At 41.6% G+C, this 18,211-nt stretch overlaps 2 protein-coding genes across 2 annotated transcripts in view; one reads left to right on the top strand and one right to left on the bottom strand.

Annotated features, from left to right (window-relative positions):
• Window positions 1-15,460, bottom strand: part of LOC118329635 (arf-GAP with dual PH domain-containing protein 1) — a gene marked incomplete at its 3' end in the record, with an annotated part of 25,211 nt that extends 9,751 nt beyond the window's left edge. The window contains 3 exon segments of the mRNA XM_035663868.1: window positions 1,440-1,531; window positions 5,503-5,630; window positions 15,306-15,460. Coding sequence (XP_035519761.1) covers window positions 1,440-1,528 — 89 coding nt within the window.
• Window positions 15,461-16,691: 1,231 nt separating this feature from the next.
• On the top strand, window positions 16,692-18,211 carry LOC118335888 (cytochrome c oxidase assembly protein COX19). Its single transcript, XM_035672388.1, has 3 exons — window positions 16,692-16,899; window positions 17,607-17,718; window positions 17,820-18,211. The coding sequence occupies exons 1-3, from the start codon at window positions 16,818-16,820 to the stop codon at window positions 17,911-17,913; spliced, it is 288 nt and encodes a 95-aa protein (XP_035528281.1). The 5' UTR covers window positions 16,692-16,817; the 3' UTR covers window positions 17,914-18,211.

Raw genomic sequence — 18,211 nt, 5'->3', positions numbered from 1 at the left:
GGACAATAAACTGTTGAACTGTTCCAACGCTGGTCTCAGTCTGTGCTGTTCTTGGGTCCAACCTCACGCCCATTAAAGGTGGCCATAACATAAACATATTCGATTGTTTCATTATCTGGCAGAGTTCTGTGCTTCTGTCTTTAGTAAAACTGACGATATCGTTTATAAAAAATGTTTTAATGGTAATAAAGAATGGGGGGAAAACACTTCCAAACCAGCGGCTGATCCCCTTCAAACCTCTATCATGGGTGTTTTATAAGAAATGGATACTTAGCTCAAAGATGGCGCCCAGTTAATCGAAAAAAATTTGCCTGCGCAGTTGTGCGGCCCACTGTGCATTAGAGTTTGTCCTGCTGGCCCCACCCATGCCTTGTACATAGACTTTACATTGACATGGCAATGTAAATGGTCAAACAAATAGATATAGCTTTTCTAAGCAGTTTGGGGTGTTAGGTCAACACTTTAGGGGACCTCTCTTCTATCTTTTATTAAACTGACTACCCCTGCTTATGTGACACATTTTATGGATTTTTCATATTATATTCAAAACTGTGCAATGAACCCAATTCAATTCAATTTTATTTGTATAGTGCCAATTCATAACAGAGGTTATCTTAGGACACTTTTCACATAGAGGTACCCAAATGGTGATCTCACTAACAGACTAAAAGTTTGTGTAAAAGGAGTGTTTTCTTGTCGCTCATTCTTGGCCGTTTTTCGGAGACAATTTATTTTACTTTTCTTCACAGAAGTGAATCAAATGCTGAGGTATAGGCCCACTGTGTATTTTTAAAATTTCTTAAACACTAGGCCTCGCGACCCCCTGTAAGGCTTTGGTGACCCCTAGTGGGTCCCGACCCCCAGGTTGGAAACCACTGTCTAATACATCCATGATCTTTAGGCCTATTTCACAGTACACAAAAGCACAGGTGTTACTGATAATATTAATATTTGCTCCGTTCTATTCAGCCAGCATTACTTTTATTATTTACGGCTGTGCTTTTCATATTGGGAAATAGAACACAAAAAGGACACACTAATATTTTTACAGCTTATAAAGGAGGAAACAGGAGCCAAAACATAAGTGAACTTGTAAGTCAGCTTTGATATTTTGTCCAACAAAGGTTATGTTACACATTGACACACAAACATTGACCTTCATGGGAATGCTGGTGTCATTATGAAAGTTCAGTGGAGAACTGACTGACAAAATATGTAATAACTACGCAAAAAAAGGAGATAGTTGTAAAGTTCATATTGTTATAAGGTAGATTGGCACTAAATCTATTGTACTATACCGTCTTTAACACTAGTATGTGCTCCAAAACACTAGTAGTAGTGGGAGTCAGCTCAGTTAGCCTAGTCAGTTATTACTGTGTTATACTGTGTATGATACAAAGTTGCAGCATTATTCGTGCTTTGAAAGGACGAGTACTTACTTGCAGTCAGTGTGTGTTGGTCTGTAGTAGAAAGCAGGGACCTTCTGCTCATATTTGGCCTTGGCTGCATTGTTTCCCATTGCAGCCATCAACTGAAAGAAAAAGACAAGACAACGCAACCTGGTCATCTAAAATCACCTCAATATCACCTCAGTACAATATACAGTAGTTTCAGACATTGCTGCATTTAAAATGTCAAATTTAATCTAACAGCATATTTAACCATGTTGTTAACCAGCGACATTTGATAGGCATTGTATTTTATTCTGGCAATACTTTTTTAGTGTTTGGGAACCAGCCATAAATAATATTCTACTGTGTATTTTTACATCTTACAGAAATTGTGCAATTTGTAATAACACATTTCAAAATAAAATCATATCAAATAAAAACATCCAACATCTTTGCTCCTAAAAGACGTTGTAAAATAAGAATTATAAAATAAAATGCCACTAGGAAACACTTTTTACATAACAGCAGCCATGCCATTTCAAGGATATAAGACCCAAAGAATGGTGACAACAAAACTACAATAGGAAGAAGAAAATAACATTAAACTTTAAATGAGACAGGCATAGAAAATCTTAAGTATGACAGAATGTCTTCAGTTGACAATGAGGCCCCTGCATTGCAATAGGATTAATAGCGGAAATGGCACGTATCTGCCTTTTGCCCTCGTTCCCTCCATTGTCGTTTCATCCAAGGATAATCCCTGAGTCCAATCCAGCTGGCTGAATCCCTCAACACGCCTCTCTTATCCTCTAAGGGGCTCTGGAAGGGATGTAGCACTGTGGTGTTTTATTGTGAAGGTCAAATAGCGGCAGAAATTCCACCAAAATACAAACCTCTGAAGAAAGTCACGGAAAAACACGCGACACACCTGCTGCCAAAATGTGACGCATCTGACACTTCGGAGGTGACATTTAGAGCATGATATCAGTATCATCAAAACAAAAGATCAGGAAAGTGTTGCATAACCACCTCTGCTCAGTATCCACTTCATTTGGTTACCCTTCCCTTTATCTAAACTGCTTACTATTCCAGACTGTGAGTTGCAGGCGTCTGCAGAGCATGACATTCAGTTACTGTTCAATAATATAACCAAATCTTCATGATGACGTGATTTACATGGCAACAACAAATGAGACTGAGAAGTCTGATTTTGCCTCTTTACAGTGGCATCGTATAAAAGCAAGAGCTGGGGTCTCATTTCTCCCCACCATCACACAATAAGAAGGATATTCATTTGTTTTACATCCATCTACTCGTGCACGTAGTGGACCATTCACATACAGAATGCCAAATATGGTCGTTGTGGAAAACAAAATAAGAACTAAGATAAAGATTTTAAAAAATCACAATGAGGTTATATAAAACTTAGCCCTGTATAGTTATCATGAATGGTGAAATTAGCTATAGAATATATTTAATATATTTTATATTTTTTGTACCACTGTTAACATGTTTATTTCTGCTGTAAAGTTGGGCATTTTAATATGGGACCTTATAGAGATTGAGTCACTTTTGGAGCCAGCCTCAAGTGGTCATTAGAGGAACTGCAGCTTTTGTTACTTCCGTGTTGGCTTCATTTGCCAGCCATGGAGGTTACCGCTTGGTTTTAAGTGTGTTCCATCTTCTCATAAATGTACTTTTGAATGCTTTTCTTGTTTTAAAATGTCAAATTATTGTATTGTTCTTAGTTTGACAACTGTTTGATTATCAGCCATATTACCAATAGCCATATAGCCTATTTTAAGGCTACTATGATTGCGTTTAGGTGCTTTCACAAGGCATGAAGCCATTCTTCAGATTATTTTAAGAAAAGTTGATCTCAAGACCAAACAGTTTGGGAACTCCCTGAGAGGAACTTCCCACTGGGGAGCACCCCCAAGAACTATACAGGCGCTCTTGAGCTGGGAGAGTACCTAATCAAAAGTAGGAGCTATAAAAAAGTTCCTCCGGTCTGAGAACGCCTAATGACCTATCGTCATTAGGCGTTTGTGGCACCTTGTTATACCCAAGACGCTCCTACCCAGTATTAGCTAGGTGCGGCTAATAAACTGGATTCTATTGTAAAGTGTCTCCTCTGATTGTGGATGTTTTATTGGAGGGGGACCACAACAGCTCCAGAAGTCTCAACAATAAGCTCTAGTATTTCAAAATCACCCCTAAACTCTCCCAATACTACAATTACAGACAGATTTAACACAGACAACACAAAGGCCCTTGTTCCCCTTTTTTCCTACGCTGCAATCAAATCCAGTCATCCAATCTCCTAATGCTCTTGTACTGTTGTCGCATTTCACCTCATACTGCCTCCCCACTTTCCCCTTAAGTCAAATCCCCATTACATCCCAATTATTGTCCTCCCACACTTCCAACCTCCCGTTTTTCATCATGACTCACATCGGCATCACCTCCCCCAAAGTCCTTTTTGTCACCCAGCGGTGGTGTTAAAGCGCTGACATGATCCATTCAAGGGACAATTTCTCGCTTCCCCAGCAGAGCAAAACCTAAAAAATACGTATTTCTGTGTTTACAATTTTGCACAGAACTCATATTTCTTGCTGACGTATTTCTGTTTGTCGGCTCCTTTGTAAATCACGCAACAGCTCAGCTTCTTTTTACACACAGGAGAAAACTGTCCTAATGGAATGATACTTTATTGATCCCTGTGAGGAAATTCTCTCCTTCCAAAGGGAGGTCAGCTAAAGATCAATGTTCTTGAGCAGATAAGAAGTCATTGTCCTGCGCAAGGACTATAGATATCTTGAGGCGCTGGTATCAGAGCCAATCAAAGCATCTTCAACTGATTGATGCTGGGTATATTAAGCCAGATAAAACTCTGATCCTTGCTGTAACCCATTATTCTCCAGTTTCCTAAAAACTAAAAAAAAACCTCCACCACAGACCTCCAAGTGCAGTGCAAAAAGCTGCTTCGGGTTTAAAAAAGCATCACCATCACTTTGCCTTTCTTTCAGTGACATGTTTCCTCATCCTGCCTTACTTTCTGTCATATTGTTAAGAAAATGTCCCCAGACTGGGTCGTTTCCATAGCAACAAAAAAATAATGGTACATTTGTACACTCTCTTGTTACCATGGGCTCCAGACTTAATATTCTTTGTCTGTATTGTTTGCATATTCACCCCATTCACATACTAAATATGCATTCTTATGTTGCACGCACTGGCATTTGCACACAATTAGTATGCAGACTTAAGAACTTGGACACCGTTCATCACGTTATATTTGGCCTGTGCATGAACCACTTGTGCAAACAGTTTTGTTCTTAAAGGCACAGTTCCACATTTTGCTTTCCTGCCAAGAGTTAGTGTGCAGGATTTACTGGCATCTAGCAGTGTAGCTGCCGATTGCAACTCCCCCTCTTCACCCTCTCCTTCCAAGCACAAAGGAGAAACTACGGTGGCCGTGAAACATGCAAAACACTGTCTGGATTAAACAAAGATAGAACGTGTTAATTAGTAGGCCCCTTAAAAGTGCTGAGCAGATTGTTACCCGTTGTTACTATTCGCCCAAAATGTAAACTATTCCTTTAAGTGGAACGAACCAGTGGTTTAAGAAAAAGTGATGCTCTCACTCCATCAGCTGCTTTGGTGCAACACCGATGCAAGCTGTATTATTTCGGGTGCCCAAATACGACTACTAAAACTGTTGTGGTCTGCTGATTCCTGACAGCAGAACATACAGCTCAGTGGTGTGAAGTTCCTTTAACTCCTTGGTGACATAATGAAGGAAACTCGCCCATAAACAGAACAGAAGAGGGAGCATTGTATGGCAATTTAGGGGCAGGGATTGTGCCTCACAAACACACACCTGATCATGAACAGGTGGCATTTATGAGCTTTAAGTGCATTAATACAAAGCAATAAATAAAAGATTACAAAGATGTTCTTGCATGAGGCCCAATGTCTCAGATGTTGGCATATCTATTCGACTGCTGGAATGAAGTAAAATGATACCAGTCAAATATTAAATGTCACTGAGAGAAAGGGGAAGTGCTCTTTTATTTTGGAAGTGCGCATGTTTTCGTCGGGATTTTACCTCCACCTCACTGGCATCCCATGTGTCCTGCACAGACTTGACCCGGCTGATGTGGGGGATGCTCCGGTGAAGGAGCGAGCAGGCCTGGCAAACAAACACACCCAAAGTCAGCGACGCCCAGTCCGGCTCTGCAGGAGAGAGAGGGAGAGAGAGAGAAAGAAAGGGAGGGAGGGAAGGAGGGAGAGGCGAGCGGGGAATGAAAGAGGGATGACGTAGGGAGAAAAAGCACGGGGGTGAAAGCAGGGGAAGTGGGTTTTGGCACAAAGAGAGAAGGGAGAGGAAATGAAATCGGGCAAAGCAGTGCAGGAGGACGATAGAGAGAAAGGTGATGGAGATAGAAGAGAGATAAAAAAAGGAGGGGTGAGAAAATCTTGTCATAAAAAAGCGCTGCAACAAAGAGAACACCAGCTCAAGGTTCAGGCTATAAATACTGAAAGTGCTGATGCTGGCACTGTTAAGAGGTAATAGGAGCAAATTAAATGAAGCAAATATTACAAGGGACTCTGGTAGAGTGTGTCCCCGCTCGTAAAGGAGAGCAGGGCGGCAGAATGTGATTTTGGGGAAATCCTATTTAGCCTACTGACAGGAAACAGACCGCCTGAGATCTGATCAGAACTCAGCCGAGGCTGTTATCAGGTTAGTTACATCACCAGGGTCCAAAATGCGCACACATGCATGCAGATATAGACGCTCACATTTATACGCTCATGCAATATTTTATACTTTTAAAATGAGACGAGAAAAACAGAAAAGTGCAAACACACACACACACATTCTGGCATGCATGCACACACACACACACCTGTGCACCATCTCTAAACAGACCGTATGCTGTTTATTGCCAACACAAGCATGTGACTAAACACACGGTTTGGCTACAGCGCTAGGAAAACCAACAGCAGACAGACAGAATGCGCAAAAAAGAAAGAAAAATAGACGTGTTTTTTTTCTCTGCAGCGTGATTCAGTAGCAGCATCCGTGGGTGTTCAGCAAAGGTACATTTGAGTCACTGTATCACACTTTGATTCTGTCCATGCAAATGACGTTATCAAAGTCAGAGACGCAGTGTGTCAGAGACATCGACAGAACAGAGTGTCAGAAAATGAGGGAGCGAGAGATGAAACTGTAGACTGGAGTTTTGCACTGATGGCAGAAATAATCTGATTGGGGGAAACTGAAGTTCAGTGGGTAAATAAAAAGAAAGCATAACACACAACAGAGCGCAAGTTGGCTCACTGGTAACGATAAATGACAAACAATCCTGGTCAAGATATAATGAAATAGAGTGCTGAAATAATTAGTCCATTAATAGATCAGACAATCAATAGAAAATTAATTGTTTGTGGTTTATATAAAGGGAATCAAAGTAAAACAATGTTTCAGTTCCTTAAGTATGAGTCATTTGTGTTTGTCTGTGTTTTATATAACTGAAACTGACATAAAATGTCATATCGATCTCTTTTGGACACTTGGTTGGATGTCACCCTGTTGCACTCCATTCTCTGACACTTCATAGATCAATTATTTGGTTAATAAAACAAATAATTAACGGTTGAATCAATCACACGCAACCTGATTCAGTGAATAGTGTTTTTTTTCTTGTTCATAATATGACATTAATAATGTTGAAAGGTATCATCATCGTAATGTAAACCCCCCTTATGGAGAAAAAATCAACATCAGCATGACATGGCTAAAAACTGCTGCTATTAAGTCATATACAAATATGGATTACACAATCATTTTTCCTTCTGTGACTAATGTTTATTTTCACTGTCAGTTGAGTTTCTGACTGAGGAAATAATTGGTGGCAATTTAAAAAAAAAATGGCTACCACAATTTTCCACAGTCCTAGAACACTGAATGATATAATCATTAATAAGGAAGTATGCCTATTGAATCATACAAAAATTGGAACACTAGTTCACAGTGTATCATGTTAATCCAGCAGCCTACTAATATAATATTCCTATAATATTTAGAATGTGTAGAGTGTAGTAACTTACAATGGGCTAAAAATACTTAAAACACCACATTCTAGCATGTAATTTCTAACACCACTAAATATTTATATAGTAACATATAATTTTGCTGTTATATTTTGCTTGTATACCTTGTGGCATATCAAACATTATCTTATAAGTTATAAATGTATCATATGAAATAATAACATATGTTATTTTCTAGCTACTGAGTGAGTTTATGATATTTTTGTGCAGTCTGCCCAGTCGCAGGTTCTGCTGCTGCAGCAGCCAAAGCTGGACAGAGCCAGCTGAATATTCATACACCCACACCAGGATCCCCACAGCCAGCCCGGTGTTACTGGCCTTCACTACCAGCTTACCACTGAGAAACAAGACGCCATGCAAGGCAATAATCCTCACAGTAATCTACCAAACGGCAACACTTCGGTACCAAGGAGAGCGCACGTCACGGGTCTGGCTAGATTAATAAACCAGATACTACCCAGTAAAACCAGCAACAAAAAGTGTCATCCTCGCTGTCAACAATTAGACCACAGTTTGAATGAAATCAGCAGCGTCGTCGGCCTATCCCTCACACTAAGATTAGCAGAACAGTTTACAGCCACAAATCCTCTGTCCCTCTCACAAACACAGTATATTTATTTTGCTCACCTAGCTCTGTGTGTTTCTCAAGGATGCCTGCTGGTTCAACTCCAAGATAATGAATTATGCAATTAAATTCAGACAACAAACTAAATACAATTAATGTCCTGTTGTAGATGTCCATCTGTCTCTGTTTTGTGCTGGCAAACCTGACTCCAGGACAAGATTCACTAAAAAATCTCTGCCTTCAATTAATAGCCTGGGCTTTTATGTGCTTCAGTAACTGAAATCAACCTGCCAATATTTGGAACAGCGTCTATGGGACAGGCCTTTAATTCCCTTTGTACAAATCTCTTGCTTATTAAACATGGGAAATACCAAATACCAAATTGTTTATTTAATGATGTGTAGCATGTCCATATTGACAAAGTTTTAAACATTTCTATCTGTGTAGGCGATCTAAGCAGCTTAGAACTTGTTGAAATATCTAAACAAATATTGGATGAATTGTCATGACATTTGGTACACAATTTCATGTTCCCTATCATGCTAAAAGGCTAAAGTAAGATGGTTAACATAGTAAACAATATATCTGCTAAAAATATGCATGTTAGTTTTTAGCTCAAAGCACAACTATATATAGCCTCATAGCTGCTAGAATCACTATAGTCTTGTTGCTAAATAAATCACAAACGATTAATGATTAATGATTGATTAGTTTTCTATTGATTGACTAATGAAATAATCTTCTCTTCTTTAGCGTTTTGGTTCATAATCATGGCATTTCATTCATGAAAACCTTATCAATACTGGCCTATACTGATATTGACATTTGATTGATAAGCAGCTAATATAAACATTGTTGATAAGGATCCCTTTAAAGCTGCAGTAGGTAACCTTTATGGTAATAACTTTTTGTCATATTTGATAGAATTCTCACTATATCCTGACAGTAGCACATGAGGCAGATAAAAACAGAAAAAATCAGCTTCCTCCTGGTGGCATTTGCAAGAATCCATCGTACCCAACAGAAAACAGCCAATCAGAGCAGAGAAAGATAGAAAAGACTCTTTGGGTTGGGGGCTTGAAGATAGTTTTTAGTCTCAGTCCCACTGTTGGTACGTGACGCCCTGTTAAGGAGACTTAAAAATCAACTATCTTTCTCGGTTCTGATTAGTCATTTTCGTTCAGGCCCGATAGATTTTTGCTAATTCCATCAGGAGCACAAGGAGGAGTCAGAGGAACGTAATTTTTTTCAGATTGTACTACTGTCACAAAATCGTGACAAAAAAATATTTTCATAAAAGTAACCTACTGCAGCTTTAATGCTATAGTTGTAACAAGGATGTTTACAGCTGAGAATTAAACCATGAACCGCTAAAATCAGCCTATAACAACTAATGTATCAGTCAGGCTCTATTCATGATGTTGGAATGTGTGTGTGTATGTTGTAAACTGTATTTGCACACGTGTTAACATGCAGAGTGTATGCATGGTCACAAGCGGCAGAGAGTACCATGTCCTCAACGGGTAACATGCAAAAGTAATTCATTCTCACTCTCTCTTCAGCTGCCATTTCTCACACAAGGAGGCCCTAACAGCGTGGTGCACCGCGACCATGTGAACACACACACAAATGCACGCACAGTGAGAGGGAGTAGCACTCAAGGGAATCATTAGAGAGCCAACGGAGGGAGAGAAAGGGGGCAAAAAAAAAACCTATTCTTGCATTTCTCAGTCCTCTTGAGGCTGGAGAAAGCATAGATGGAGATACCACAGAGCCTGACGGGGGAGCAGCAGGGGAGAGGAGAGGGTCAGGAATGAGGAGGTGATGGAGGTAGGAGGGATGCGGTAGGAAGGGAAGGGAGGAAGAGTGTGGGTTCCTCATGGTGCAGAGAGATGATGTGAGCTCACAAGATCCCCTGAGGGGCGCCGCTGCCATCAACGATAATCTTCCTTCGATTGATCTCTTTTAACCCATGACAAGAAGGCAATATTTCTATAAATGTCAACTCATGATTTAATCCCTCTGGATCGTGATCAAGCTCAAAGCGCTCGAGATGGCGCTTTCATGTGAAGAAATCAAACCTCGTGCTTTTTTCATCCGTAACATGTTCTTTTTTTTTTGCCAGCAATACACACAGGAAAATACACACCTACGCACAACCCTGCTGACACAAAAACACACAACCAGCCATTCAGCGGTGAGGTCATCGCTGTCTGAGTCAGGCCTTACAGAGAAGCAGACAGCACTCATGGAGATTACTGGGGCCGCATGACTAACTAACCACACACACACCAATGGACACACAGGCACAGGGCTTCCTCCTCTACATGCACGCAGAAGATGTTTCTCAACAGGATTACTGTGAACAACAGATGCACGGTCGTAACGAGCGAGAGGTGGAGAACTCCCGATGTAGTGTGACTCTGTGACAGATGCTGTTTGAGGCGTGTTTGTTAAAGAGCTGCTGCGCCTTGGGCTCTGTCTCGGAGGAATTGTTGAGAGAGAAGTCAGGGAGCTACATGGCTCGTTTGGTTTAGAGACAACAGAGCTTTTGATTTGGCCGCGCAAGGTTGAAGAAAGAAGCGCCTGTAGCGTCACTGCAGGGCAGATGCAGGATAAATGAACGAGGGGGGTGGCATTTACACAATGGCAGCCCCTGTGCCTGCAGCACTGGCAGGCACTTTTCTGCATCTGCAGCAGTTTATTCGTATGTCTGGACGTATGTACACACCAGTCTGTCAGCGGCTTCGTGATGGTGGGGGTTAATGACGGGACGGCGGGTCCAGCTGAGGTTGTGACCCTCTCATGTCTCGGCTAAACCCCTCTGGCCCGGGCAAAGTGTTTCATTTCCACAGCGGTTACAGTCTTCAGATTTGACTTCAGTTTTACTCTAAAAAATGTCAAAAATGTCCATTATAAGAAAATCATCAAGGTTTTCTCAACATTAAATGTAATATACGCATTACGGATTTCACTTGTATCTGTGGAATTGGATCTGCGTATTAGGGGTGTAAGAAAATATTTTGTTTTGTTTATTGTATGAATTCTCAAAAACACAGTATGGATTTTTTGTGTTTAAACCCCCAACAGCTAGATAGCAGTGCTGTAAACATAAACTGAGGGCTATGACGCTGGATGTTACAGGGAAATGCAGATCCCACTGATCTGATTCCATAAAAATGTCTTTTAACTCAGATTGTATGCATATGGTGGTGTGTTTTTTACACTATGACAGTTTTTCTTAAGTTAGATATTTAAAAAATTGCAATATATGGCCTTGCTTATAGTATTGCAATATATGGCAATATACTGAATCATAACCCCTGTATCGTGATACGTATCGTATCGCCAGATTCTTGCCAATTGTAGCTGCAATTTGAGTTTTATTACCTTCCGCCATGGAGAAAGAGAGAGGTAATCATTCTGGGGTATTTTTGGGTTTCCTAAATGATTCCCTGTGTACTAGTGACGTGTGTCCATGCTCTCTTCCTGATTCCTATGCACACACCTGCAATATATCTGTGTTATGACTTATGATTTCATCCTACACCCTGACACAGACTCTTCCAAGAAGTGTGTTGGGGTCAGCTGCTCGGCTACCGGCTGACTAGAAACGTCATCATATTAATAGAGGTGTCATTGCAACCTCCCATCCCTCGGTAGTAGAAGACAGAGGTATTATCGTTAAAGGTGTAACAGGCTGTTATCCCCACATAAGGAATCTCCCAAAAAAAGCTGTAAGAAAAGGGAAGACACCTGTAGCATAATGCAAATTTTTGCAGACGCTAGTTCAGTAACAGGAATAACAGAAGTCACAAGGTATCATGGGGATAGGGTAAAAGCGGATAGTAATGGTGTGAAATGCTAGCTTTGAGCATAAAGTGTGTCTATTCACTGCATGGGGAGGGCACAAAGGTTGAATGCTGTGCTATGGCCAGAAAACCTATGCCTACAAATGTAAGTTTTGAATATTTCTCATTAAACTACAAATAAAACATCCGTGCAAGGGCAGGGCTTTCAGAATAAAAGCCCACAGCAAATACACTGCTTTAAGGCTAAGGTTATATCTCAGTTTGAATGAAGAAAAGTTTTTCTCAAACTTGCCCTTAAAAGACATTGAGAAATAGACTGGAAACTCATAAGCAGGCTGCCATATGAGCCTGAACCTTCCTCCTATGTCATCATAGCTCCTGCTGCTTTTGCTGTTCAACAAACACCTTCCTCGTACCTCAGAGGACTGCTGAGGCTTCTCTCTGGAGGAAATAACTCATTTGTGCGTCCTTAGCGAAGGGCAGAACCGCAGCGCTGCTGAGCTACAGAGAAACCCTGCCTCTCAGCGGTCTCATCTGAGCACACCAGCGGACAAAAAAGATAGGGAGAAAAAAGGCAAAGGTATGGAAGGGCAGAGTAAGAATGACTAAGCACGAAAAATGCACAGGCGGTGTTGCCAATTTGTGTGTTCTCAGACCAATTAGAGCAGGCTTTATGTCTGCTTAGTGGATGTTGTATCTGTGATGGGAAGATAAGGCAGGAGTGAGGGAGGACAGCCAGGACACTGTTGATGGTGTGATAGTGTGTCTTTACTCTGTCAGACTGCAGATTCGCATACATTGGAGGGGTTTCATGTGATGTAACGCGTCAGCCACATTGGAGGTCCTCAGCTTATAGTTATTATTCTGCAAAATTGCAAAAAAAATGCAAAACACCTAAAAACATCAATATTAGTGTACGCTATATTTATTTCACCACTTTACCTCGCTGTCAGACAGCCCTTTCCGAAGGGGAAAATGGCCCTATTATATGGCTCTCTCTAAAGCCACCAGACACAAAAAAAGTCATTTTACCTCGCAGAGCATGGAAGCTGCTGGTCTACAAACTGCTGCTTTTGATCCGCAGCAGCTAACGTTAGTTCAGACCAAATGAATGTGTTAAAACACCAAAGTCGCACATCGAGCTTATTTCACGATTGGGCGGTGGATGGGCCCTGTGTTTTGCGAGGTAAAATGACAATGGTAAAATGTTTTTGTCAAAGGACTCTGGTGGCTCTGAAGGGAGCATAGTCGATCGATATTAACGCTAGGTAAACACTACACCTACATAACTACACTACATAAACTGATATTGATTCTTTTTTTAGGTGGGCCTTTTTAGGTGGCTATGTTTTGTTGTTGCCCCCACCCTTAGCACCGAATTGCCTAGCTTCCATGCCGGTACTCCTGTCTGCTTCTCCAAACTAGGTGCGTGCCGACTGCCGTCTAACAGTAGGCAATACACTGACTACGGGTAAGTATCTCATACAACACCACTTTCAAACAGAACAGAACTATCCCTTTAAGTCCTTATAAGTAACCTCAGCTCACACCCACTCCAGTACAATATATGTTTGTGTGTTTACTTTTCTGAGACGATTTGTGGTATTTTGAGCTGTAATGAAACTATGATGTTTTCCTGAAAAAGCCACTGAGATAAGATCCTGTCCCCATCTGGGAAGGAGCCGCCGAACCAGCATCAATAATTCATATCTTGACCATTATGAGATACGAATTATGAGCCTGGGAATGCCTGATCTGGTAGCAGAGAAGGGGAAGAAAGATAACGGCTCAGTTGATGGATGGCTATCCTAACATTCTTCCTCTGTGCAGCCAGCTCTCCCGAAATGAGCCCGGTGTTCCAATGCAAACACGGGAGAAAGCAGCCGCTGGATTCGGCCGAACATACACTGCTGTTGACCACTAAGCTGCCTTCACTAGCAGTTGTGTTTAAAGTGCCTTGTTCTCGGCAATCTAAGCACTTGTTGAGGGATAAGAGAGCCGACATGAGTTCTTCTTCACCAGCTGAGATTTCCCTAGCTGTGATCAATCGGTCGCCCTGCAATTACCAGCTTCTCTGACTGCAACTGCTGCACAACACAGAACATCTGTCTCACCTTCACCGCACCAAGGCTAAATTTTGATTATGTAATGATGGCAAAGGTGAAATCTGCCGAGCAACAGTGATGAGCAATCTCAGGAGGGCAACAATCAGAGCCAGTGTGCAACAATCAGAGCCAGTGTTTCCTCCACGCACTGTAGATCAATGCACAACAGTTTATTCCGAAGGTCAAAGAAAGCTATGTGGTTAGCGGTAATTGGGAAAAAATAATTTTCCCAAAACAAGAGTCTGCAGCCGGCTCTGTGAGGCTGTACTTAAGGCGCAGAGGTGGCTAATTAGCACTTAACACCAAGTAGAGCTGAGGCTGATGGGAATGTGATTTTGCAGGTCATAAATCGAAAGTCTTGGACCAAGTTCAAACTTCTTGACTGATGAAAAGCTCACACAGCACACGACCACGCCGAGAGCCATTTACTTATTCCTCACCAAGATAACACCCTCTGGGTCAAAATGAAAACCCTCCTCAAGTGTCCGCCGCTCAGACAAAGCCATCGAAATGTTTTTTTGCGAGGGCGCCGCTGGCTCCAAAAGCTGCTCCACTAACAGCCAGTCCTCAGAGGAGCCGCGGCCAGGGCCAAGGAACAGGCATCCTGGGCGGGCTCGGCTCCAAACACTGGGCGTACGGCCCGTACTGGAGCCTCTGTGGCCACTCCCATCTGGGTTTATTGCCATTTTCAGTAAGAAGAAAGGCAGGGAGGGTTGTGGAGGAGAGGGAGGAGGGGTGGGGATTAAAGGAAGAACGCATGGAGAGAGGGATGGAGGGATGAAGAAAAGGAACGGGGCCGCTTAATAGAGAAATGAGTGTCCCTGCAAATGAAAAACAACATGTAAACAAAGAAATACACACACCGGTAATTACTGGAGCGAGCTGTGTGGACTGGAGGATGCTGACAGTGTAGACACGATGAAACACACAACACCACCACACCACACACACCACACACACACAGTAACAACCAGTAATAGCTGTGGGGGATAGTTGACATGTCTTTGTACACCTCACACACCTGTGACAACCACACACAGTGGTTTATGTGTTTATGGCTCAGACTAAGCCCAGAAGTCCATGCCTCTCAGGCCCTATTATACCTGCAGAAGAGGCTGTCTCCAGGTCTCCATGTGTCCTGCCAGGCCTTTGTCAGTATATCACTGACCACATTCAGTCCTTTGGTTTTGAAGCACCAGTGGGCTGGGTTCCCCACCTTGCATGCACTGGCTGCATAAAGTCTGTGGTCTGTGGTGTGTGTGTGTGTGTGTGTGTGTGTGTGAGGGGGGGGGGGGGTTGAGGTTTTGCTTACCTGGATTGCCGCATTCCCGCACGTTCGTTGCCCGGTCTCGCCAGCACGTCTTGCAGGACCGGTTGTTCCCCTCCGTTCCAGCGCCATGGTGAGTTCTATCCGTCCAGCCTCACCGCGGTGGGAAGAAAGCCTGGCAAGAACATCCGCTGCTGGAGTCCGAGAAGAGCAGAGCCAGAGACAGGGCAACATGACAACAGACAGAGCGAGAGACAGACTGCCCGATCACCTGTCACCTCCGATCTGAAGTGGAGGAGAAAGACTGGACGAGACTGAGCGATCCGAGCCGATGCTGGAGGAAAGCTCTCTCGCTCTCTCTCTCTCTCTCTCTTTCTCTCTCTCTCTCTCTTTCACTGATAGTCTTATTACTGATTCCACTCCACGTGCATTAATAATCAAGCCTAATATTTACCATTCACCTTTACCTCCTCCTCCTCCTCTGCCCTCTCTCCCCTCCATCCTCTCTGATATCTTATGGGAGTGAGACATCCAGTGGCGGACCATCAGAACGCGTTTCATAGAAATTAATAAAAAGAAATCTATAACTCTTTGAACAGTCATTATCTCCAACAACAGTGTTCCAGCATTCTCAGAATAAAACTGTACAAATATATAGAATAAAACAACTGGAGACTAACGCACAAGAGGGGAACTATAGGAGAGGTTCATATAAATAAAATAATAAAATAAAAATAAACAACCACGCTAAGCATCTTCATAATATGATATTCCTAAAGTATGATATTATATTCATTATTATAGTATGGTGTTATATAGGCTGGTATTATTATAGTATTTAAATGTGTCATATATTGTGGAGGATTTACTTTATAGGTTTCAGTTTTGTTTATTTTGCACAGTTTAAAACATATATATATATATATATAGTATAGAGTGTATAGAGTGCAGGCAGAGGCAGGTAGCCTCCACCTAAAGTTACAGTTTTACAGTTTAAAAAAACACAGAATACAGTACAACACTTATAATGAGACAAAATTGCATTCATTGTAATATTAATATCAATAATCGACATACATAGTGTAGTTTCCAGGAATTATCGTTTTTTAAACTTTGTCATTAGCTAGTAATATATACTTTTATAATGTATTATGTTATTAGATTAAAGGATAAAAAATAAGACAGACAAATAATCTTTTATAACCCTTGTGCTATTTTATCCTTTTCTCACTAACTTACTTTATTAGTGTGCATTTAATGCTAAGCTTTTTTAAAGTTTATAAATCTAAACTAATCACTTAAAAAACAAAATAATACCCGATTTACATCTTTAAAATAATAAGTTTGATGGACATGTGTTGTTTCTCTATAAATTATTAGGACTTATTATTTAATAATCGAAAAAGTGAATCGATCACCAATGCGATTCAATCGACTACTAATGTCTGTCTGCCGAGGCGACGCGGATACAGACGTCATATTTAGTCGCCAACAGGGTCAAGGCTGCTGCTGCTGTACGTTATTGTTGTTATTGTTGTTGTTGAACAAGAAGACAACATGTCTACCGCGATGAACTTCGGGTCGAAGAGTTTCAAACCTCGGCCTCCCGACAAGGGCTCGTTCCCTCTGGACCATTTGGGTGAGCTAACGGTGTTAGCCTAACACACTGCCTGCCTGCCTGCCTCGGTTCAACGACTCATTCTGCACTCCACACGTTCAGCAGGGCTTCTGCTCTCTGTAGTTCGCAACAATGGTCGTTTCTCTTCCATTTTATATAAAAAATATCTTGCTTTTAATGAGCTCACAGCTAATTAAACCGCCGTTTGTGCCTCTGGTGTGTTAGCATTGTAACGAGGGCGCGTTGCTCTCCGTTTCTGTGGAAGACAGAGACTCTGCGAGGTTTGAAGAACACAGCAGGTTGTTTATTAGCACAAACCGGTGTTCTGAAGGAACCTACATATTCCTCAAAGGCTCCTCTTCCCTAATGGATGATACAATAATCTGTACGAAGAAAACGAGAACAAGTTTAAAGCCGTTTCTCAAGTTGCAGACCACGCTGCTTCATTTGTAGAAGGTTAATCCTGTTTGTTTAGGTTGGAGTTGTTTTGTACTGATAAGTGAGTAAAGCTTCATTTATTAAAACACACAGTTACAAGGTGCTTCACAAACAAATACATATACATATATACACATACACACAGTATATACATATAGGTATACATACACAATCATACACATACATATAAATACAAACATAGGAAGAGAATATGTTAACAAAGGTATGAACGTATGAGCACATGACTGGAACCTTGGCGCTGAATGTGTTTGTTGTTGTTATTATTTCAGGAGAGTGTAAAGCCTTCAAGGAGCAGTTCATGAAGTGCCTGAGAGACAACAGCTTCGACAACTCCATGTGCCGACTGCAGTCTAAGGAGTACCTGGAATGCCGCATGGACCAGTAAGAAACTTCAGTAAAAGTTGGCTGTGGTTGTGCTTTTAAACAAGAACTGTCTGCAGTTTTATCCGAGCTCATTCCTTTTGTTATCGTGTGTTCTCCAGTCAGCTGATGACCAAGGAACCTCTGGAGAAACTGGGATTCAAGGACCTGATGGATCCTCCTCCCAGCCAGGCAGACACAGACACTAAACCCTGAGCCACCACAGCCGCTGTTTCAGAAATGCAAGGGTGGTGTTTTGCTGTGAACTCGACGCATCGAGCGGTTTACTGTTAATAAGGTGACAACGCGAGACTGCTGTGAGTGTGGCGCTGAGAGGAATAGCTTCAAAGACTTTAAGACGGAGAGAAGAGGACATTGTGGTTTGCATTGTGGCCTTAGTTTGAGGTTACAGGGCTCCAAAATAATTGTATCAGGCAGTGTATATAAGATAAAATGTATAATATATAAAGATGCTATTTTGGCATGTCAATAAATATTTTGTATTTAAACTAAA

This window comes from Morone saxatilis, unplaced genomic scaffold, assembly GCF_004916995.1.
Source record: "Morone saxatilis isolate NCDOM2014 unplaced genomic scaffold, NCSU_SB_2.0 Contig1, whole genome shotgun sequence".
NCBI classification, from domain to species: Eukaryota; Metazoa; Chordata; class Actinopteri; family Moronidae; genus Morone; species Morone saxatilis.
Note: the sequence above shows the minus strand (reverse complement) of the source record. Positions and strands in the feature narration are given on the sequence as shown.

What these genes read in the sequence shown, in the direction of transcription:
- LOC118335888 (XM_035672388.1), top strand. Translation starts at nt 16,818, where the DNA reads ATGTCTACCGCGATGAACTTCGGGTCGAAGAGTTTCAAACCTCGGCCT. An exon ending in GTTCCCTCTGGACCATTTGG is followed by an intron (nt 16,900 to 17,606) that starts GTGAGCTAACGG and finishes TTATTATTTCAG; the next exon opens with GAGAGTGTAAAGCCTTCAAG. An exon ending in CTGGAATGCCGCATGGACCA is followed by an intron (nt 17,719 to 17,819) that starts GTAAGAAACTTC and finishes TGTGTTCTCCAG; the next exon opens with TCAGCTGATGACCAAGGAAC.